Source organism: Mustela nivalis, assembly GCF_964662115.1.
Source record: "Mustela nivalis genome assembly, chromosome: 18".
NCBI lineage: Eukaryota > Metazoa > Chordata > Mammalia > Carnivora > Mustelidae > Mustela > Mustela nivalis.
Window position 1 is genome coordinate 55,609,414 of NC_139037.1, and position 21,725 is coordinate 55,631,138.

A 21,725-nucleotide genomic window follows, 5' to 3' on the forward strand; every position below is an offset into this window, starting at 1 on the left:
GGACCGAGTGGGTGCCCATCTCCATGGAGACCAACCAGCCAAGGAGAAGCCCTTCCATCTGCTGGGCAGAGTCCCGCTCTCCCTGCAGACGCCCTCTAGTGGCTATGATGCCTGCTTGTCGATCTTGCACTTTTGGACACTCTATACTTATGGCCTCCCTATGGCCAAAGTCCCGCCCCCTTAATAAGCTAGGTGACAGGTGTTTCCGAACCTGTTACTTTGCCCGGATTAGTCACACCTGCTGCAATGGGCTAGGGATGGTGGGTGGGGCATAGACCGGGAAGTACAGAGGGGTTGGGACTGGTGGGGGAGGGGTACATGGGAACAGGTGAGTTGCTCCCCTTTTTCCCCCTTGAGTCTGGCGGGCCACTGGGCCCTGGGCCAGTAACCTGACGAGTGTGTTCCCTGCGTTAGGGCCTTCCGGTACCCGCACAGGAGGCCTTTCCCAGGGACCTGCTGTGTGGGCCCTCCTCTGTTTACACAAGGGGCTGGGTTCCCCGGATCCCAGGCTAAAACCTGATGAATGAGGCCAGACGCAGGAAGAACAGCAGAAATAAGAGCAGGAGGTCTCCAGACCCCCGCATTCCGACCTCTGAAAAGGCAAGACGAGGGAAAGGGGATGGGGGACTGAACATGTTGGAGCTGGATGGGGTGAGAGGGAGTCCTGCTTTTATTCCTCTTCTCTTTGTAGGCCTTTTCACTGTGGTGTGGAGGAAGGAAGCCGCCTGGGTGTGCGATTGGAAGGAGGGGCTGCCGGTTTGAGGGGATTGGGTCCACAGGCCAGAGGTTGGGTCAGGAGCCTCCAAGTGTGGTCCTTGGCCAGGAACAGGTGGATGGTCAGGTAGCAGGAGATTGTGGGATTCAGGCAGAAACCCAGACAGCTCAGCTTGGCCAGGGATCAGCATAGATCAGAGGACAACCCAAGACAATTCTGGCTGGGAGACTGAGGAGGGGGTGGCCAGTCCAAGGAACAGTGGCAAGTCAGGCCCTCCAGCTAGAAGGACCGCTGAGGTCATGGGCAGGTCCCCTGGTGCTGCAATCCCCCATTGAGTGTATCCTCCACCGGAGCAGCCCAAGTAGGGGTGATGCCTCAGGGGCAGAGTCCCCAAGTGACAGAGACTGAGACCTCCTTTCCCCTCTGGTGAAGGGGGCCCAGACTTAGGGCTAGAGCCCGTTCCTCCCAAACCGAGAGAGCAGGTCCAAAGGGGAGGTGCCTGGGATGGTCAGTCAGTGAGAGCCAGTGAGCCAGCCACCTGTCGTCAGGAAAGACATTCCTCTGGACACTGCAGGGTGCTCCACCAGGTGGCTAGGTACCAGCATTACTAGTGGAAAGCAGTCAATGTTTGCCAAATAATCAAAAAGACCAGCTGGACAGGGTCAGTTACATGTGGTATCTATCGGTCAAGGGCAGAGAGGCAGCCCATTTCACCTTCAGTCAGGGACAGTTGGGTGCTAGAGACAGGCGGGCAGCCTGTGGCTGTTGCCTGGAGATGGTTGTCTAGTCAGCTGGACCTCTGGTCAGGCCAGTTGGCCCTTCAGCCTGACGGAGACTGATCCAGCAAACGGGTCCGTTGGGACCGCTAGACCCCGAGACAGCTAGTAGGAAGTTCAGATGGCCAGCCTGTCACTGTGGCAGCTGGAGGCAGGCGACTAGCTGGTCTGATCTGAGCAGCGCATGGCCTGGGCAGTGTGATTGTCAGGACGGGGAGCCGGGGACGCAGGGGACTTCACGGAGCGACCCTGGAAGCCTCAGCCAGCCACATAACGCCAGCCTCACGGTCCTCCCTCACGAGCAGCCCAATGGCAGCCTCCCAGTTGGCGGCGCTGGAAGGAGAGGAGTCAGGGGCCGGGGGACTGCCCTTGACGGAGGCCAGCCCCAGCTTCCTGTATTCTGAGGGCCAGCGGCTGGCGCTGGAGGCTCTGCTGAGCAAGGGTGTGGAGGCGTTCGAGGCCTGCATGCAGCGTGAGGGTCTACGGCCCTTCCTGAGCGGGGAAGAGCTCCAGAGCCTGGTGGCGGCGGCTGAGGACTGGACTGCATCCAAGCATCCGCCCGGCAGGGCAGCAGAGGGAGCCCCTGCCACCGATCGGGACTCCGGCAGCCTGACTTACTGGCCAGGACATTCAGAGGAGCTGGTGCCCACGCTGCGCCTGGGCTGGCCAGAGGATCTGGCCTGGAAGGGAATCACCCGGGCTCAGCTGTACACTCAGCCCCCCGAAGAGGGCCACCCCCCCCTCAAGGAGCTGGTGCGCCGGGAAATCCAGGCTGCCTGCAAGGTGGGGGTCTCAGAGGGCCTGGTGTCCACTCCCCAGACCCGGACATCGTCGCATGCCAGCTCCCGGACCTGGGAGTGGCGCATCCCCTCGAGCCCTGGGCGTCTCACCCTTGCCCTCCTGGGACTCATGAGTCCACGCCTTGCATCCCCCAGGACCCAAGTGTCCACATTCCCCAGACCTCCTCCTTACTCTCTCTCCAAGGCCTGGGTCCCCCAGGGCATTCATGCCCCTTGGACCTAATTATGACCTCTTGGTTTCAGTCACCTACCCCACTGCACCCCGCCCCACCCTTAGGATAGGTGTCCATCCTTCCTCCCACAGAGGGCCTAGATGTCTCCCCTACAGCCCCCCGGAGAGCCTCTTCTTTATCTAACAGCTTGTGCCTGCCAGCTCCCACGCTAAGTGCCTTACGTGGGTTAACATTTATAATCACCAGGAGGGTCCTGGAGGTTGGGACTTATTATCCCAAGTGAGGAGAGATGGGGAAACTGAGGCACAGAAGGTTAAGTCTCTCACCAGTAAGTGGCCAAGTGGGGATTTGAACCAAGGCTGTCTGGCCCATGGGTCAGGAGTCATTTCTGCTACATATTTCTGCCTGCAAGATCCAGGCCCTCAGTGCCCCCTGCCCTGGTCCCCAGAGATCCCCTGGGTGACCAAGCAGATTATCCCTCCTCCCCATTCAGGGCACCCCCAAGGACCCAGCCCACTGAGACCTGGAGCAGGGCCACCATCCAGTGTCACAGCACACGGGGCACCGTGTGCCACTGCAGACACGATTATGATGAATTTTCCAGAAGTAGAGACCTCGGTTTCGGGAAGGACGGTCTTTTCCTCATTCCCATGTGGGTGCTGTATGCACAGTGGGGGGTCTCTCCCACAGCTCCCCTGAACGTCTTGTCGAGGCCAGGCATTTAAACTCCCATGCCCAGGAAGCCTCAGCCCCCAGGGTCCCCCCCCACCCCCTGAACATCCCCAGAGCTCCAGGCTCCATCCACAGCCCCTCTCCCCACTCCCCAGCTAGTGGCTGTGGTCATGGACATCTTCACTGACCCAGACCTGCTTCTGGACCTGGTAGACGCCGCCACACGTCGCTGGGTGCCTGTCTACCTGCTTCTGGACCACCAGCGGCTGCCTGCCTTCCTGACACTGGCCCAGCAGCTGGGGGTGAACCCCTGGGGCACCGAGGTAGGAGCCTGGCGGGAGGGACCTGAGTCCCCATTCTCCTGGCACTAGGGCCAGCCAAGGGGGGAGGCAGACCCTTCCAAGGCGTCCTGCTCATCGAGATGGATGCCCGCTGAGAGTTCTGATGCCCACCCATGGCACTGGGGGAATTAGAGGCGGGTCTTCCCATGGGATCCCTCTGAGTTAGGGGTATCTCCAAGAGATCCCCGAAGCTCAATATTGGTAACTCTGGAAAAGCTGGGACAGACCTTTCTATAGAGCCATGGGCCACCCAGGTCCTAGCCAGCCTGGAGGGATCCCCCCTGCCCTGAGCCCTAGGCAGTGAGTAGGGGTGTACGGTGTTGGCCTGAGTGAGGGTGTACTCCCTCTACTCCAGAACCTAGATATCCGTGTCGCATGGGGCTGCAGTTTCCAGAGCCGCTGGCGACGGCAGGTGAGCGGCAATGTGCGGGAGAAGTTTGTGCTACTGGACGGCCACAGGGTCATCTCCGGATCCTACAGGTGCGGCTGCCCCCCCCCAAAACCACCACCTGGTGGTGTCCTGTCCCCAACTCTCAGAGTAGTAGGTGCCCCTTTCCACCAGCCTCGCTTTCCTGGTCTGTGAAATGGGTCTAAGCACCCTCACTGGTAGAGGATGGGCATACCAAGGGGCAGAACCCACTTGGGGTCGAAACAGACCTGCCCCAGCGTAGCAGGGGGTGGGGGTCTGGCTGTGGCTCCTCCTGCTGGCCAGCTTAGTGACAGGGCCAGGGCTGGGGAGAAGCGGGGGGGAGGGTCATCTCTTCGACACTGTGTCTCCTCATCTGGAAAACAGGGCCCATAGTTTGTGTGTGGGTTTCAAAACCAGGACGACCTGGATGGGAGTCCTAGCTCTGCCTTGAGGTAACTCCATCTCTCTAAGCATCTGTAACAAAAATAAGAATTGGTAAGCAAGGGACCCGACCCTCATCCTGGCTTGTGTCCCTCTTCCCCTGTGTTGAGGGTCTAGCTCCTGGCTCCTTGCCTTCTTAGCTCTGTGACAGACTGGCTCGGTGCCTCCCCCTGCTCTGTACCATTTCCCCATCTGGAAAGTGTGAATTAATAACAGCAACTGCCTCATAGGGTGGTCTTGTGGCAGGGAACGGGGTGCGTGGACCCTCAGGTCGGGTAGCCTGGCTTCGAACTGGGGCTCTGCCAGCTCCTGGCTGTGTGATTTTGGGCAACTGACCTCACCTCTCTGTGCCTCCCTTCCCCTTCTATAGATCGGGATGATACGGTTAGTCCCTCTAGAACAGGGTTCCCTCACATTTGGGGCCAGATAATTCTGTGTTGGGGGTACGTCCTTGGGCATCGTGGGGGTCTGCAATGAATTTCCAGCCTCCACCCTGTAGATGTTGGGAGCACCCCCTCCCCTATTAAGACCACCAAAAGTGTCTCCAGACATTGCCAGCTGTCCCCTGCGGGGAGTGCTGATGTGTCCAGCGGATGACCAGTGCTCTCCACTGGTGGTTTTCAATCTTGGGCCTGCCTGTGTCGGGATCACCTGGACTCCCCCCTCAAAACACAGATCTGGGGCGCCTTTGCAGCCCTACCCCCTGGGAATGGGCATTTCCCGCGAGATCCCTGCCCAACCCCGGTGCTGCCGCTCTGGGGACCACCCTCGGGGGAACCGCTACCCTGGCGACTGGGGCCGTCTCGGAAAGCACCTGCCTTCCCTCCCGGCTTTGTCCGGGGGTTCAAGCAAGATCAAGGTGCCCTGGCACGTAACAGAAGCAGCGCTCCGTGAACGTTAGCGGTTGTTTATTGTCGTTGTTCATTTGAACTATATTTCATCGACTCTAAGGTGCCCCCGACAAAAAGAAGCATCCCGATAGACATGGGAAAAGCTACACGTCTTAGAACCCATGAAATACAGTAGAGGGGTCCAGCCAAACCCTTCGGGCCGTGTTCGGCGGCCTGAGGATGCTTCGCCCCGGGCTCCGGGCGGACAGCCCTGGTAATGGATGAAGCCGGGGCCACACGAGGTTGTCCAGGGCCTCTGGCCATTTAATGGGGGGAAAGGGGTGGAGGCGGGGGCTCGGGGAGCAGCGGAGCCGGGAGACCAGTCCCAGGCCCTGCCCTTCGGGTTGGTCAAAGCAAATGTGGGAGCAGCAGCAGCACGCCCAGCGCCAGGCCGGCGGTGACCCCTTCCGTCCGGCCGCCTGCGGGATTGGGGGCCCTGTTACACATGTTGCCGTAGCAGCAGGTGGAAGTGAGCGTGTAGGTGACGCCCATATAGGTGACCGGCTCCTCGTGACCGCAGGACGTGGACACTATGCAGCCTTTGTTGATGATGGGGCCGAGGCCCGGGGCCACCCCGATGCCTGTGAAGCATTCCTCATCGTCGCCACAGCGCATGTGGATGCCGGGACACTGCTTGGAGTCGGTCAGCTCACAGAACACACAGTCCTTGGCGCCTGTGGTGCCCGGGGGCAGAGCCATTACCAGAAGCAGCAGCCAGCCGAGGACCATGGTGGCCTGGCGGCGGTGACGGTGCCCAAGCCAGGCCGTGGGCTTCCTGGGCCTCCCGGAACTGCTGGATGATGCTCCCGAGGCCTGCGAGACTTTTGCCCCTGGTCTGGGCCTCCCAGGGTCAGCGCACGGAGGGTCCTTGTTTCCCAGCGCTCTGTGTCCCTCTCAGGGTCTCCGTCGTGACCGCGGCTCACGAGTCCTTAGGTCTCAGAAGATTCCCCGGGACAGAGACAAGCCAGCGGCTGCTACCTGATGGCACTCTTTGTGGAGCGGAATGGGGTGACCTCACAGACCCCTCCAGGCTCCCACTGGCCCCTCCAGGGGTGAGGTCACAGGTGGGGGGAAGGGTGTCATAATCTGCAGGCAGATGGGCCTGCCGACCTGCCAGGGAGCGAGGACATGGCCACTTCGCCAAGGTAAGGATGCTTGGACCAACCCTCGCCATCCCGGTGACTGACATATCCGTTCTCCAGGCACCGGGCCCACTGGGGCACACGACCTGTGGTGAGCCCGTTTTTCTGATGGGCAAACCAAAGCTTGGGAAATGAAGAGAATGTGGCCAAGGTCCCCGGAAGCAAGATTAGAGCCCAGGTGCATTTAATTCCCAAAGGCACCTGCTGTGTGCCCAGACCTTAAAGCCAAGTGCTTTAAATACCAGCACTGTGACCACAGGGACAGTAGGGGACCTGCCCACCATAGCCAGCTGGGCATGGGCTAGGCGCCAGACAGGCAGCTCAACCCCTTGTTCTTTCTTTCCAATCTTCCTACATCTTCACTCTGTATCTCAGATGCAAACTGAGGCACGGAGCCCGCACCTCCGGAGCCTGCCTCATGGCAAGTGTTTAATAGTGGCTGTCATTATGTAAGAAGCAGCCGAGTCTGAAGACGGGCCTTGCGGCCATTTAGTCAGAAGACTAATCCCACCTCTTCTCAGAGAGGGAAACTGAGGCACTGATGGTCTCCTTTGCTGGGGATGGGGCAGCGTCCCAGTTTAAGCTCAGGCTGGCTTCCAGATGATCATTAAGGTATCTTAACCCTTGTTGTCACATCAGTCCTCTAGGTTCGTACCTGGGGGGTTCTCATTCTACAGAGGGGGATGCGGAAGCCAGAGAGGTTGCAGCACATGCCCAAGGTCGCACAGCCTGCCCCAGGACTGGGTGGGGACCAGTAATGGGGTCCAGGCCGAGCCTCCCGGGGGGTGACCTGGAGATCCTGACCCCTCACTTCATGCCTCCCAGCTTCACATGGAGTGACTCTCGTCTACACCGTGGCCTGGTGACCCTGCTGACCGGCGACATTGCTGATGCCTTCAGCCGAGAGTTCCGGACACTGTACGCGGCCTCCTCGCCGCTCCCGGCTGCGCCCACCCAGCGCCCCTTTGTCAGCACCGTGGGGGGGCTGCGGCTGGCTCACAGCCCCCACCGCGTGGCCCACCGCCGCTCTGTGGCCCCCATGTTACCGCCGCCACACGACGGTCCGCTGGCCGAACGTTTGGCCGCCTGCCGGGTGTTTGAGGGGGACAGGCAGGAGACCCCAGCTGCCCCAGGGCCAGCGCTGAGTGATGTCCTGAGGAGTGTCCAGCACGCCCGGCCCCCCAGCGGCCCCCCAGCCCGGCCCAGCCGTTCCCTGTGGGACCTGAGCCGCCTGTCCCAGCTGTCCAGCTCCAGCGATGGGGACAGCGAGGTGAGAACTGGTGGTGGGCCTCTGATAAACAAGAGGAAGGGGATGGGGCAGCTGAGGGTCTACTATGTGCCGGGCCCCACGCCGGGGCTGGGGGTGGGGGAAGGGCAACGCCCACCCGAGTTCCTGATCCCAGCGACCATTCCCTATGGCCCTACTACGCCCTGGGTAGGGGAGTGCTGGGTGATTTCGGGCAGGGACCCCAAGAGAGAGGCACTCTAGGTGCAAATCCTGGCATGACCCACTAATGGGGGGAGCTGAGCAGAGATCTGCCTTCTCGGAACCCTCTGTGTTCTCATCTGGCAAAGGGCGCAGCCACTGTCCCCAGTCGCGGTTTGGTGGGAAGGAGGAGTCAGTGAGGGGAGGACGAACTAATGAGAACACTAAGCATTACGATGCATCCCCATGGTGGAATTTATTTGTTATTTCTTTCACGAGGTCCTCTTCCCAGGTCAGTGAGGTAATTCCCTTCTCATGCTCCTGGTTACAGACGGGAAAGCTGAGACTCAGAAGGGTCAAGTAACTTGGCCAAGGTCAAAATGATCATCTGTCGTGGGCACCGTGCCACATGCCACAGGGGTGGCTGAATTGGATCTTTGCCACGACCCTCTGAGGTGGCATGTGGTGACAGGTCCCTGCGCCCCTCCTCTCAGCTGGCTTCCCACCGAGCCTGCCTAATTCTCTGGGACCCTCGGTGGCCTTGGCTGTGCAGTGGGCTGTTGAGAGGGTCAGAGCAGAGTGATGAGGGACAAGCGGCATCCTCGCCCTGGATACCCGCAGACCCGTGGTCCCGTTGCTCTGGGAGCTGTGCCCCTCTCGGGCTCAGTTTCCCCATCTGCTACGTGGGAAATAGTGAAGACCTTTTCCAAGGGTGAGGGAGAAATGTCCCAGGAATTGCCTCCCTCTGTTCCAGCCCAGGGGAGGAGGGGGATAGGCAGGGCCCGGGCAAGGTCCTCGCTGCCACCAGGTCTTGAGGCGCCCTCCCCCACCATCACCTCCCTTGGCAAATATTTGTTCTCCTGGGGGCAGCTGCTGGCAGCTTCCTGTACCTCCCCACCCTGAAGCTGCAGGGGGAACACAGCAGCTGGCCCTCTGAGGGTCTGGGAGCCCCTGGCCTCTTGGCTCACTTCCCTTCCCCGCCTTCTCATCTGCCGAGAGAGAGAGAGAGAGAGAGAGAGAGAGAGAGACACACACACACACACGGACTCAGTCCCTGGAGCCTTCTCTCACCTCCCTCTCTTTCCCTCCACAGTTCAAGACGTCCTGGGGCTCTAAGGACACCCCAGCCAAGGCCCTGATGAGGCAGCGGGGCACTGGCGGGGCCCCCAGGGGTGAGACAGAGCCCCATCCTCTGAGCCAGTCCCAGCCCTGGGGCGGCACCCTGCCCCTCCATCCTGCACTACGCCTCCGCTATCTGTCGCCGACCCGAAGGAGGTTTGGTGCGGATACTGCCTCCAAACTCCTGGAACGCCAAGGCAGCCAGCAGCCAGTTCGGGCTGCCCAGGCAGGACTCAGGGGGCAACCATGATAGAGCCAAAGCCGCATGGGGTCAGCCCCACCCGCAGCTCCAAGCCCCCTGCCTCCGGTTGGTGCCTGGGACAAGGCTTCTGGCGTGGGTGTCTGTCTGGAAAGCAGCAGAAGGGATTTTTTTTTTCTCTTTGTTCTAGAACCTGGGCAAGCCCAGTGCTCACCCTAGAGGCCAGTGTCACAGTTTAGGAAATGGGCAGAAAGTCTCGAGGAGCTAAGATCCTAGAACAGTGCATGTCCCACTTTGGCCCAGCCAGAACTTCCCTGTGGAGGTAGGGGCCTGGCTGAGTGACACCCCCCCCCCCGCCCCCTACCCCGTGCTTTGAATTGTGTGGGGTGAAGGTGGGGAGCCCCTGGGACAAAGTAGGGGAGCTTCGGGCACAAACCGTGCTCAGGAGCTCTGGGTAAACAGCTTGGCAGGGGAAAGGACAGAATCCAACCCAGGGAGCAGGGCTGAATAATGACGGCCTGGAAATTGGTGGGGACACAGCTGCCGGGGGATGGGCCAGGGCCAGGGGCCCTGGGGCTGTTTTGCGGGTGCTAAGGACTGAGTTGCTGGGGGCTCCCTTTCCCTCTGCTCAGAATAAAACTGCGTGATGACAGAATCTTGCATTTGCACAGCCTAGCTGAAGACCCAGGAATGCGGTGCTGGTCCCCTCCTCCCTCACACCCCCCAGGCGTCCCCGCCGCAGCGCCCCGGCCTTGGGGGAGGCAGGTGCCCAGCGTTTGCCTCCCCGCAGCACCTTTGCCTCCGGCAGGGGCTTCCGAGTCACCGACCCCACTGGCGTGCGGGGTCGGGGAGAAGACCTCATCCTCCCCGGAGGCCCTAGCTGCACGGTGCGTCCCCACCCCCAGGCGCCGCCTCCCTCGCGCGCCCCCTGCCGGCCGGCCGCGGCAAGTCACCTCTAGAGCGCAGCGAGAGCCGGGGGCAGGAGCGCCGCGTTTATTCTCAGAGTCACGGGTTGGGGGGCTCGGAGGCTTCGGGGGTGCTGGGGCTGGGATCGGGGTCCGGGCTGGCGTCGTCGGGCACGTCCCAGGGGAAGGTGGGCAGTCCCCGCATCTGCTCGCGGTAGACACGGTCGAAGGCTTCGCTCTGCGCCACCGTGAAGTGGTTTTTCCAGTCGCCGCAAACCCCTGGAGGTTGTGGGGGAGGGAGGGAGGGCGAGGTGAGGAACGTGGGAACCTTCCCCGCCCCCGACATGCCAGCACCCCCTTCCCCACCTCCGGGCCTTTGCCAGAAGCACCTCTCCACCCCCTTCATCTCCACGTTGCCCCGTTACCTCCTACGGTGGCCGCCTCAGTCCCCAGTCACCTGGCCAGACCCCTGGGCACCCTTCTTGCGCCCTCCCTCCCTCAGCTCCTCCCATCCTACTTGTCCCTCCGGTAGACCTGTTGCCTTCCTGGTTTTCCCCTGACCCCTTAAAGCTCTCCGCCCAGAACATCATCTGCCTCCCCACCCAGCATTCCTGCCCCAGTGTCACCTGTGTGACTGTGTGGCTATGACCCATCCCTCACTTCCCTGTCTAGAACAGGGCTTTCTCACCCCAGGGCTCCTGCAACCCCTACGCTACCTCCATTGTGGCTCTGACAGTGGGAATGAAAGCTTTCCCACACTTGGTGCCAGGGCACCGGCTGAAGGGCTGCCCTGGGTTCATGGGGTTCAATCCTTAACACTCGCAACAGCCGAGCAGGCAAGGGGTGGGAACTCTGCCCCTTCCATGTGCCCAGACAGGTGCGGGGATCCCTCTGACCCTCACGTTTCTCACTTCGTCATGGGGCTTTAACCTGGAATCCAGGGGCCAATGTCATTCGGATCGTGGTATTTTGAATCTTAGCAAGTGTACACCCCACATACTACACGAGGCCCCTCATGAGGTCTAGGGGGGCTCACTGTGGAGCTGAATAATCACCCCCCCCCCCCAGATGTTGACCTGTCCTAGTCTTTGGAACCCGTGCCTATGTGACCTTGCATAGCAAAAGGAAGTTTGCAGGTGTCATTGTTAAAGACCTGGAGGTGGGGGGGGGGATCCTGGGTCATCTAGGGAGCCCCCATTTAGCCTCCAGGTGAGAGGCTCCCAGTCAGTCCTCACGAAGACTCTGGATAGCCTCAAAGAGAGTGAGTGTGCCCGGCCCCAGGCTAAGCCCTGGGGGCAGGGTGGCGTCAATCCTGCATCCACAGTGACGCTGTGAAGGTCATTCTGTTTGGAGCAACCCCAAGTTTCAGCGGGGAAAACTGAGGCCCAGAGAGGTTACGTGACTCGCCCAGGCCACACAGCCAGGCAGTGGCACCCCAGAACCCCCCGCCCCCGCACCTTTCCGGAGGAAGGCACCATGGCGCTGGTCCAGCAGGCTGGGGGGCAGAAGTGTGAAGTTGGACATGGCGTTGGCCTTCATCGCTCCGAAAGCTGAGTGTGCCACCACGGAGCCCAGCGCCTCCTCACCCAGTGGCCGCCCCAGGAATTGGCAGATGCGCTGCACGGAGCCGTGGAGATCCTGCAGGTAGGGGAGAGGGGTGGGGTGGGGGGCCGGGCGGAGGGAGGTGGGAGGAAGGGCAAGGAAGGGCATCAATCAGACTCTGAATCTGGGCATCTGAGTCTCAACCCAGAGCTGTCTGTGGGACTCTGATGCTTTGCCTCAGTTTCCCCATCTCCAAGCTGAGGGACTGGGCTCTGGCTTCTGAGAGTTTTCACAGTTAAAAGGTTTTGGAGGGTTCTGTGGGCAGGAGGGAGGGGCGGGGGTGGGATGGAGGTCACAGCAGGGTGCAGAGGTCAGTCGGACACCTTACGCCAAATCACCTTCACTTTAGTTAGAAGTGAGAGTCAGCCTGTCTGTACCCCATATTTGCACTCCTTGCCAGGTCCCCATCCTGGAACAGTGGTCTCCTTGAGCCAGTCCCAGGCCAGCCTCCCATCCCTCTGTCTCCCCTGCTCCCGCACCCCTGGCAGTCTATCTCTGCCCCTCCCCTCCTCTGGGCTCTCAGCCCTAGCCCTGGTCAGGTGGGATCCTCTCCCTATGGACTCCTTGCCCCAGCCTCCTCCCTGCTCCCAGCCCTCCTATGGCTCCCTAGTGCCCTGGGACAGGAGTCCCAGCCCCCCAAGCCTGACTTTCAAGGACAGAAGTGGTCTGTCCTCCCCCATCCTCTCTTTCCAGACCTTACCATTCCCTGCACTTGGCTCCCTGCAGCCTCGGCAATGCGCTCCCAAGAATGCCCCGTGCCACCACCCTCCACCCTGCAAACCTCCCCACCCAGACCCAGCTCAAATATCCACGCCCTCCTGACAGCTCAAGTCACTGGGGACTGAACATCTCCTGGGTACCAAGCTCTGGTCCAAGCCTCTCGTGTGTATTTGTGCCAAGTGTGCCAGTAGCCCTGCAGAGAGCGGTCCTTACTCCAATTGGTAAGTGGAGGCTCAGAGAGGGGAAGACACTTGTCCAAGGTCACACAGCTAGGGAGGAGCTCAAATTTAAGGGTCCAAAGCTGCTGCCTCCCTGCCCCCCTCTATCTTGTTGCCTTTCCTGAAATGCAGCCAGCCTTCTGGTCAGCTCCACCAGCCCCATGGCTCTGATTTTCCAGGTCATTCCTAGTTTCATAACCCTCCATCCCTTTCTTGTCTTGAACCACTGGCGTGTCCCAGAAATTCTAACATGTTGGCAGTTCCTCACACCCAGGGGCACAGCCCAGAAGCTCTGTCAGGCTGCATGGCCCAGTTTTAGGTTTGGAGAATAAAGTTAGATGAGAAAAAAAGTGGTTGTGGGGGGCGGGGTTGGTAATGCCGAAATATTCTCTGGATCTTCCAACGTGAAGAGATTTACCAGGGTGGGGAAAAAAAAAAAAAAACTCAGGTAAGTTGTCAACTCTCTCTAGTATCCAAACCCCCAGGCTCCTCCTCTATAAAACAGGGGTATTAATAATATTGGGGGGAACCATATAAAATGTGGCCAAATATTGGCAACTTTGTGTGGTTTGCTCTAATAGATAACTCACCTGTCCATACTTGGCGAGGATTAAATGTGATAAAACCACACGTGGTATCTGACCGGTGGCCTCGGTCACCTTCAGTGGACACTGGCTGCTACCCTTGCTCTTTTACTTTACAAACTATATTCACACCGTGCAGTACCTTATTATGCAGTAATATGCCAGTGCCCACCACTGTGGTTCTCACAGCAGCCCTGAGAGCCTGCATTTTCCCACCATTTTTAAAAAAGATTTTATTTACTTATTTGAGAGAGAGACACAGAGATAGCGACAGAGAGCACAAGCGGGAAGGACAGGGAGAAGCAGGCTCCCTGCTGAGCAGAGAGCCTAATGCAGCAGGGCTCGATCTCAGCACCCTGAAATCATGACCCAAGCTGAAGGCAGACATTTAGGCCCCTGAGCCACCCAGGCACCCCTTCCCACCATTTTTTTTTTTTTATTTTTAAAGATCTTATTTATTTATTTGACAGCGATCACAAGTAGACAGGCAGGCAGAGAGAGAGAAAGGGAAGCAGGCTCCCTGCTGAGCAGAGAGAGCCTGATGCGGGTCTCAATCCCAGGACCCTGAGATCATGACCTGAGCCAAAGGCAGTGGCCTAACCCACTGAGCCACCCAGGCGCCCCTTCCCACCATTTTTTTAAAAACATATTTATTTATTTATTTGAGAGAGAATATGAGCAGGGGGGAGGGGCAGAAGGAGAAGGAGAAGCAGACCCTCTACAGGGCAGGGAGCCCAAGGCGGGGCTGCATCATGACCTGAGCCGAAGGCAGAAGCCCAACCAACTGAGACCCCCAGGCGCCCCCTTTCTCACCCATTTTAAGGATGATATGTCTTAGGCTCTGAGGGATTTAAGTTTGTTTGTTTGTTTGTTTTTTAAGTAAGCTCCATGCCCAGCATGGAGCCCAGTGCAGGGCTCGAATTCATGACCCTGAGATCAAGACCCGAGCTGAGATCAAGAGTTGGATGCCCAACTAACTGAGCCACCCAGGCTCCCCAACATTTCAGGGGATTTTAACTGCTTTATTGGACATAAAAAATGCAGGTGTTTCCCACTCCAAAAAGTACTGACAGAAAGAATACAACACACACCTGAAATGTGCATGCAAGAAGGGAACCTGTCCCAGGAGCTTAGTGAGGGGGCATGTAATGGGGGCTGCTCAGGTACCCAGCCTCTGGGAACATCTTTTTTTTTTTTAAGATTTTATTTATTTATTTGAGAGAGAGACAGAGAGAACAGGAGCGAGGAGGTCAGAGGGAGAAGCAGACTCCCTATGGAGCTGGGAGCCCGATGTGGGACTCGATCCCGGGACTCCAGGATCATGACCTGAGCTGAAGGCAGTCGTCCAACCAACTGAGCCACCCAGGTGCCCCTCTGGGAACATCTTTGTCAAGAATCTAGAATGGGGCACCTGGAGGCACCTGGGACCCCATCATTAAGTGTCTGCCTTTGGCTCAGGTCATGATCCCGGGGTCCTGGGATCGAGCCCCGCATCGGGCTCCCTGCTCAGTGGATAGTCTGCTTCTCCCTCTGCCCCTGCCCCCAGCTCATGCTCGCTCTGTCTCAAATAAATACAATCTTAAAAAAAAAAAAGAATCTAGAATGGTTGGCTGTGTTCACTGTGGACTGTTCCTGTAGAAGCCCAGCATCCTCCTCGCAGCCCAGCAAAGCAGTGGGCATTCTTCACGGCACCTCCTTCTGGGAAGCTCTCCCTGAATGCTCCAGCCAGAAGGCATTTTTCTCTCCCAGGTGCCTGCTCCAGGGGTGTTTGATGGAGTCCAGACAGGATTCCCATGTAACTCCAAAGGCTGTTTCCTTCCACCAGTCCCCTCTGCCTTTCAGGTCACAGCCATCCCTGAAGCTCACTTCCCACATGCCCCAGTTCTGCATGGCCTCCCCTTCTCAGGGCTGACCACTGGCTTCCACCTATTCAGAGACAAGCCAAGGTCTCTCTGGGCCTCCTGTCTCCCCTCTGCCCACATTTCCCACCCCCCATCCCAACTCACTCTGGCCACATGGGCTTCTTTGCTCTCCTAGGAACACATCAAGCATTCTCTCACCTCAGGGCCTTTGCACTGCTGTGTGGTTCCCTCTGCCTGAGACAATTTCCCCCCAGATAGCTCCAGGGCTCCTTCTTCTCCTTCAGATCTTTGCTTAAGTGTCATTTCCCTCTGCCCCCGTCCCCAGCACAGGCCTCCTTGACCACCGTATTTAAAACTGTGCCAAACAAAACAAAACAAAAAACTGTGCCCCCACACATTCCTTTTCCCCTACTCATTTTCGGCTTGCCTTTGCTCCTTCGCTCTGCTCTCTGGCTACCATTTATCTTATTTATCCATGCCCTCTCTGTGGCATAGGAGCTCAGGACCCTGTTCTGTTCACCATTGTGCTCCCGGTACCTGGTGCGTCGCATGGAAGGGTGGGCCTTGCCAAAAGGGAAGGGAAGGGAAGTGGGCACGAGGAGGGGAGGAGTGGGGGGTGCTGGGCTGGGGTGGGGCGGGGGGCTCACCTGCTGCAGCTCTTCGTAGGTGATAAACAGGAAGTTCTCTTTGCCCTGCATCCGAATCCAGCCCTTAATATGGTCGAACCAGGAGCCAAACTGCACTGCGGGCGGAGGGATGGGTGGATCAGGGCCGGGCAGCAAGACCACACCAACCAGGGCTTGGGGCTGGAGCAGGGGGTGTGCCTCACTGGCCCCACGTGGCCCCAGACATGGCGCCTCAGAGCTGGATGCCTCCCCCAAACCCCCCACACCTGGCCCCCTGAAAACCCCTGTCTCCCCATCTCTCTGTTTCTGTCCCTTTTCTGCATCTCTGTCTCTTTGTTTCTTTCCTCTCTGTATCTATGTGTCTGTCTATATCCTTCTCTCTGTTCCCCTGTCTCCTTCGCCGTAACGCCTGGGATCTCTGCCTCCCTCTCCTTCATCCCCCTCTCCACCCCCTTCCTGTCTGGGAGACTGAGGCGCACCCCCTCACCTCACTTTGCCCCAGTCCTCACCTTCGCCTTTGAGAAAGTTCTGCAGGAACTGGTCCGGCGTGCCAGGGTCCTTCAATTGCCCAGCAATCTTGGAGTAATGGTAGAGGGAGACCACCACGTCCCGGGGGTTCCGGCCCATATAGATCACCTGGGTGTGGATGTTGGGGAGAGATGAGAAGCTGTCAGACACAGGCAGGACCCCAGCCCCAAAGACTGCATGTCTCCAAGCCTTCCTTCTTCTTATCCTACAGCTGGAACGACTCGGGGTAGATTTCTCAGGGGATTGTCCTGCTAAGATTAGATCAGTTCGCCACATCCCAGAGGATGGGGAGAGTTCCCAGCAACCACATTCTAGGAGGTGAGAAGGACCGTTCCTGGACCAGGCAGAGTGACAGTTTGGCTTCAGGGAATCAAGACTGGAGGAGGAAGCCATGGGGCTCAGCATGGGGGAGATCAGGGTGAGAGGTGTTGACCCTCCTTCCTACTCCCATAGCCAAGGCCCTAGCTCACCCATTCTTGCCTGGTCCCTGACCTCAGCCTCTTTCCTAGCCTCCCAGCCTCTACATGGCCCCAGAAGGTCTTTCTATACTCAGAGCTGACCCTGCCCTCCTTGACTCTCCAGCACCCCAGGAAAGAGTCCCAATCCCTGAGCCTGGCATTTAAGGCCCCCATGACCTGGCCTCACTCTGTTTACCTGCTTCATATGCCACAATCAAGCTCCCTCCAGCCCCATCAGATATGTCCTTCCCTGGCAACTGTCTCCTTCCCCGAGACCACAGTCAGGCACTCACTTCCTTGGTAATCCCACCAGTCTCCTGGGTGTAATTACTCCATCCATCTCTGTGTGGACCAGCAAATAACAGATACGTGTGTCCAGACTAGATCTGTCCTATCACATCCTGATTCAGTTATCTCCCTGCCCACTGGCAACCCTCACCCAGCCGCCCAGGGCCAACGACAGAGCTTCCACCTTCCCTTGAGTCTCCCCTCCCGCCGCCCTCCATCCCAGGTGACGACAGCCTCATCCTCCCAGCTGCTTAAGCCAAACACCACGGAGTCACCCTTGACTCATCTGCCTGACACCCACACCCCATCTGTCAGCAAATCCGACTCCTGGTTCCACTTCCAAAATACACCCGAAACCCAGCCCGCTTCCTTCACCTCCTCGGCCACCACCCTGGTCTCTGTCACCAAGGCCCCCCACCTGGACTCCCTGCAGTCGCCCCCATGGTCTGTTCTCCACCTTGCCTCCAGAGGGCGCCTGTGAAAACCCAAGTGGGCTCCCATTCTGCAGCTCAGAACCCTGCCCTGGTTGTTGTCCCTCAGAGGACAAACGAAGTTGCCACCACAGCTCAGGCAGCCCTGCACAGTTGGGACCCTGTAACCTCCTTGACCTTATCCCTACTCCTTTCCCCCTCATTCAGTTGGTTCTGGCCACGCAGGCTTCCTTGGAGCCTCAGGCATGCCACACCGGCCCCCAGGCCTTTGCACCTACTCTCCCCTATGCCTGGAATGCTCTTCCCCCAGAAGCCCCCACACCCTGCTCCATTCTGATGTGAGTTTATCACCTTGGCATCTTAAAGAGCTTCCTTATCTATTCTCTGCCTGTTACTCCTTAGAATGCGGGCTTACATGGCTGTGTGCTTATTGACCACGGTTCTAGATCCGGGCCAGGGACCTAGGAGGTGTTCAACACGTGCTGAATCCATCAGTCAGTTATGTTCTACCCCACCCCAACAGCACCCCCCACCCCCGGCTGTCGCACCTTGGCCTTGGAGTTGAAGAAGGCTTTGGTGAAGAGCTGGATGGGGAGGTGGGAACTCATGAGGCGGGGGCTGGGCTGGTCCGAGAGGCTGAAGGCCCCCATGATGGTCTCACACCAGGGTGCCCGCTTCCAGATGGGCACCGAGCGGATCCAGGATGGGTCCCCATCCTTCAGGATTAAGCTGAGAATCTCAATCATCCAATTGGTGCCTGTCAGGAGATATCGGGCAAATTAATTGAAGATGGGGTGGCGGGGGGCAGAAAGAAACAGAATCGGATTTCTCAGATGCCTCCTGGCCAGCCAGCGGGGAAGCTGGGGCTGCTGCTTATTATGATTTTCAGAGCAGGACCTCAAGGCTCAAAGAAACAAAGTCGCTGGTGGCCAAGGTGGCGAAGCCAGGAAGCGGCACGCAGGGCAAAGACTGGCTCGCTGTCCACCCAGCCCCATTTCATCTCCCCACCAGGACTAGGACGGCACCGCATTCCCCTCGCCTCCCCTGCAGCTGCGTGTGGGGCCATGTGACCGAGTTCTGGCCAAGTGAGTGCAGGTGGCAGTGACAAGCAGCCTTTTCCAGGCCTGGCCCATAAACACCTCCTACACGGCCCCTCCCCCTTCCCTCTCTGCCGGCTGGTTGTGGGGACGCCCCTGGAAACTGGGGCTCCCGGGGATGGCACAGCCATGAGATGGAAAGAGCCAGAATGCCGAGGGTGCATGGAGTTCCCCCCACTTTCCTCCACGCATTCTGCCCTGCGCGGAGTTTAAAGGAATGACAAGCTTCTAGTAGGTTCCGTGGCTGGGACTCTGAGGCTTATATGTGAGGCAGAAGCATTCCTCTAGTACATAGGGGAATCTGCAATTAAATCAATCCAGGCGTCGGGGCTTAAATTAAAATCTCAGCTGCTTTCACTACCCCTTCTTGGGAGTAACCCCTTGATTTCTGGGGGGACCCACAAATGTTACATAGCAGAAAGGGAGCTCGTCAATGACCTGCTTCTCTTGTCCGGATTCCGAGAGACTATCGGCAAATAAGATGAGAAATAATAATAAATAATATTAACAGTCACCTATTATTAGTATTATATTACCCTGGATCTCTGTTTTTGTTGTTGTTTTGTTCAAGATTTTATTTGACAGAAAGAGCACAAGCAGGGGGAGCTACAGATAGAGGCGAAGGGAGAAACGGGCACTCTGCTGAGCTGGAAGCTGACGGCGGCCTCCATCCTACCACCCTGGGACTCTGGACCTGAGCTCAAGGCGGACGCTTAGCTGACTGAGCCAGCCAGGCGCCTTTATTTGTCTGCTTTTAAGTCGTCTCTGCGACGAAGGTGGGGCTCGAACCCACGACGCCGAGATGGGGAGAGTCTAGCGGCTCACCAGCTGAGCCCGTCGGGCGCACCGGTATTGCCCTGGATTCTAGCACTAACCCAGCGCGGGTTCTTGATGTCCTGCCTCTTGCCCCCAGTCCACTCTCCGGTGCCCTTTCCCGGGAGATGGGAGCGGGACCCCTTGAGCAGTCTCCGGCGCCCGCGCAATGGTAACCTCTGCCAGTAGAGGGCGCCGGAGGAACCCTGCGGCAGGATGGGGCTCGCTTCCCAGCTGGCTCCGTGATGGCGAGCGGCCCACAGGGCCCTGAACACACCGCGACACTTTCCGCCCACCCGACCCCGCGCCCCCAGCGGACTTCCTTGGGCGCTCTGCTTCCGCCCAGGGGGAGTGGCTGGCTGAGCCCTCCCTGGGCTCTTCCTGTATCCCCTGGGGATCTCCTTATTCCTTTGATGGGTTTAAATCACCCCCACTAGTTCACATGTTCTATTTTGCGGATGTGTAGTAAAATAACGCCTAACGTAAAACTTACGCATTTCACCCTTTTTAAAGTGTCCAGCTCAGTGGCGTTAAATGGATTCAGATTGTTGTGAAACCATCGCCATCCGGCTCAAAGCGGCTTTGGACGAAACCGGCTGCTCAGGGAAGGGAAATTTGGCGATGGCCATCAAAATCACACATTCACAGACCCTTTTCCGGGGAATTCCGCATCTAGGAGCTTTTTCTACAGATATAGGCATAGGTTGTGCAAATGCTATTTGCGTGGGAGGCAGCATTGGCTATAAAGTGTGCATTGTGTATAAAGGCAAAAAGGCTGAAAACTTAGTCAATATTCATAAGTCAGGAGCTGTTTAAACAAGAATTCCCGTGCATCCAATGTTACTGACTACTATGGAACCGTACACAAACAAATGAGCAAGGAAGTTCTTGGTCCACAGTCTTAAGATGTAAGATGGGATGATGTCAAGATACGAGGAAAAAGAGGGGCGCCTGAGTGGCTCAGTCAGTTAAGCGCCTGACTCTTGATTTTGGCTCAGGTCATGATCTTGGGGACATCAGAAAAAGCCCCATGTTGGGGGCTTAAGATTCCTTCTCTCTCCCTCTGCCCCTCTCCCTCCTAAACGAATACAAGGAAAAAGAAAGCAAAAATATAAACAAAACCATAGTACAGAATGGTACCAATAGCGTCTGAACCGTGGGGGCAGGGGGAGTGACAATGTATTTAGGCACCTTTCTGTTTGCACGTACAAATTCTGTAAGGATACACAGAGGCTCTTGGTGATTGCAGAAGGAAAGAGATCTTTTGGGGCAAACCCTTTGTACCTCTTGAAATTTTGAACTACGACTGCATTACTACTACTTCTTCTTCTTCTTTTTTGAATGCATTACTTCTTAAGAACAGAATCAATACATTTCAAATTAAAAAAAGAAGCTGGGGGTGCCTGGGTGGCTCAGTGGGTTAAGCCTCTGCCTTCAGCTCAGGTCCTGATGTCAGGGTCCTGGGATCTGCCTATATCCGGCTCTCTGCCCAGCAAGCAGCCTGCTTCCTCCTCTCTCTCTCTACCTCTCTGCCTACATATGATCTCTGTCAAATAAATAAATAAAATCTTAAAAAGAAAAAGAATTCTCTTGAAACTTGATAATGAGAAAACAAACGGTTTTGATTTAAAAAATGGGGAAAACAGGGGCGCCTGGATGGCTCAGACGTTAAGTGTCTGCCTTCGGCTCAGGTCATAGTCTCAGGGTCCTGGGATTGAGCCCCATATCGGGCCCCCTGCTGGGCGGGAAGCCTGCTTCTCCCACTCCCACTTCTTCTGCTTGTGTTCCCTGTCTCACTGTGTCTCTCTCTGTCAAGTAAATAAATAAAATCTTTTTTAAAAATGGGGGAAAGGCTTGAACAGACATTTTATCAAAGAAGACACGTGATTGGGGCACCTGGGTGGCTCAGTGGGTTAAGCCTCTGCCTTGGGCTCAAGTCATGATCCTAGGGTCCTGGGACAGAGTCCCGCATCAGGCTCTCTGCTCAGCAGGCAGCCTATTTCCCCCTCCCACTCTGCCTGCCTCTCTGCCTACTTGTGATCTCTCTGTCAAAATCTTAAAAAAAAAAAAAAAAAAGACATGTGATTGACCAGTAAGCCACATCCTTAAACACCAAGGATATGCAGATTAAAACCACAGTGATAGTTGGGGCGCCTGGGTGGCTCAGTGGGTTAAGCCTCTGCCTTCGGCTCAGGTCATGATCTCGGAGTCCTGGGATCGAGCCCCCCATCGGGCTCTCTGCTCAGCAGGGAGCCTGCTTTCCCCTCTCTCTCTGCCTGCTCTCTGCCTACTTGTGATCTCTCTCTGTCTGTCAAATAAATAAAATCTTAAAAAAAAAAAAACAGTGATAGCAATATGCACCTATTCCAATGGCTTAGAAACCAAACAAACAGACAGAAAAGCCCAACAATATCAAGTGTTGGCAAGGAATGACGCTTGGTTGACGAGCTCGCCAATGTCGCTGGTGAGAACGCAAAATGAAGCCACTTT

General features: G+C 57.4%; 3 protein-coding genes across 3 annotated transcripts in view; 1 reads left to right on the forward strand and 2 right to left on the reverse strand.

Annotated features, from left to right (window-relative positions):
- The first annotated feature begins 405 nt into the window (after nt 1–405).
- FAM83E (family with sequence similarity 83 member E) lies at nt 406–9,758 on the forward strand. The gene is made up of 6 exons (XM_082710486.1): nt 406–600; nt 692–2,274; nt 3,292–3,459; nt 3,833–3,957; nt 7,185–7,629; nt 8,879–9,758. Exons 2-6 carry the CDS (start codon nt 1,801–1,803, stop codon nt 9,152–9,154), a joined length of 1,488 nt encoding a protein of 495 aa, XP_082566612.1. The 5' UTR covers nt 406–600; nt 692–1,800; the 3' UTR covers nt 9,155–9,758.
- SPACA4 (sperm acrosome associated 4) lies at nt 4,280–6,444 on the reverse strand. The gene has a single exon (XM_082710498.1). It carries the CDS (start codon nt 5,944–5,946, stop codon nt 5,566–5,568), a length of 381 nt encoding a protein of 126 aa, XP_082566624.1. The 5' UTR covers nt 5,947–6,444; the 3' UTR covers nt 4,280–5,565.
- Nucleotides 9,759–10,084: 326 nt separating the features above from the next.
- Nucleotides 10,085–21,725, reverse strand: part of SULT2B1 (sulfotransferase family 2B member 1) — a 32,251-nt gene continuing 20,610 nt past the window's right edge. The window contains exons 3-7 of the mRNA XM_082710491.1: nt 17,874–18,082; nt 16,130–16,256; nt 15,642–15,736; nt 11,466–11,646; nt 10,085–10,287 (exon numbers count right to left, since the gene is read on the reverse strand). Of these exons, the coding sequence (XP_082566617.1) occupies nt 10,109–10,287; nt 11,466–11,646; nt 15,642–15,736; nt 16,130–16,256; nt 17,874–18,082 (791 nt within the window). The 3' untranslated portion in view covers nt 10,085–10,108. The remainder of the gene's footprint in view (nt 10,288–11,465; nt 11,647–15,641; nt 15,737–16,129; nt 16,257–17,873; nt 18,083–21,725) is intronic.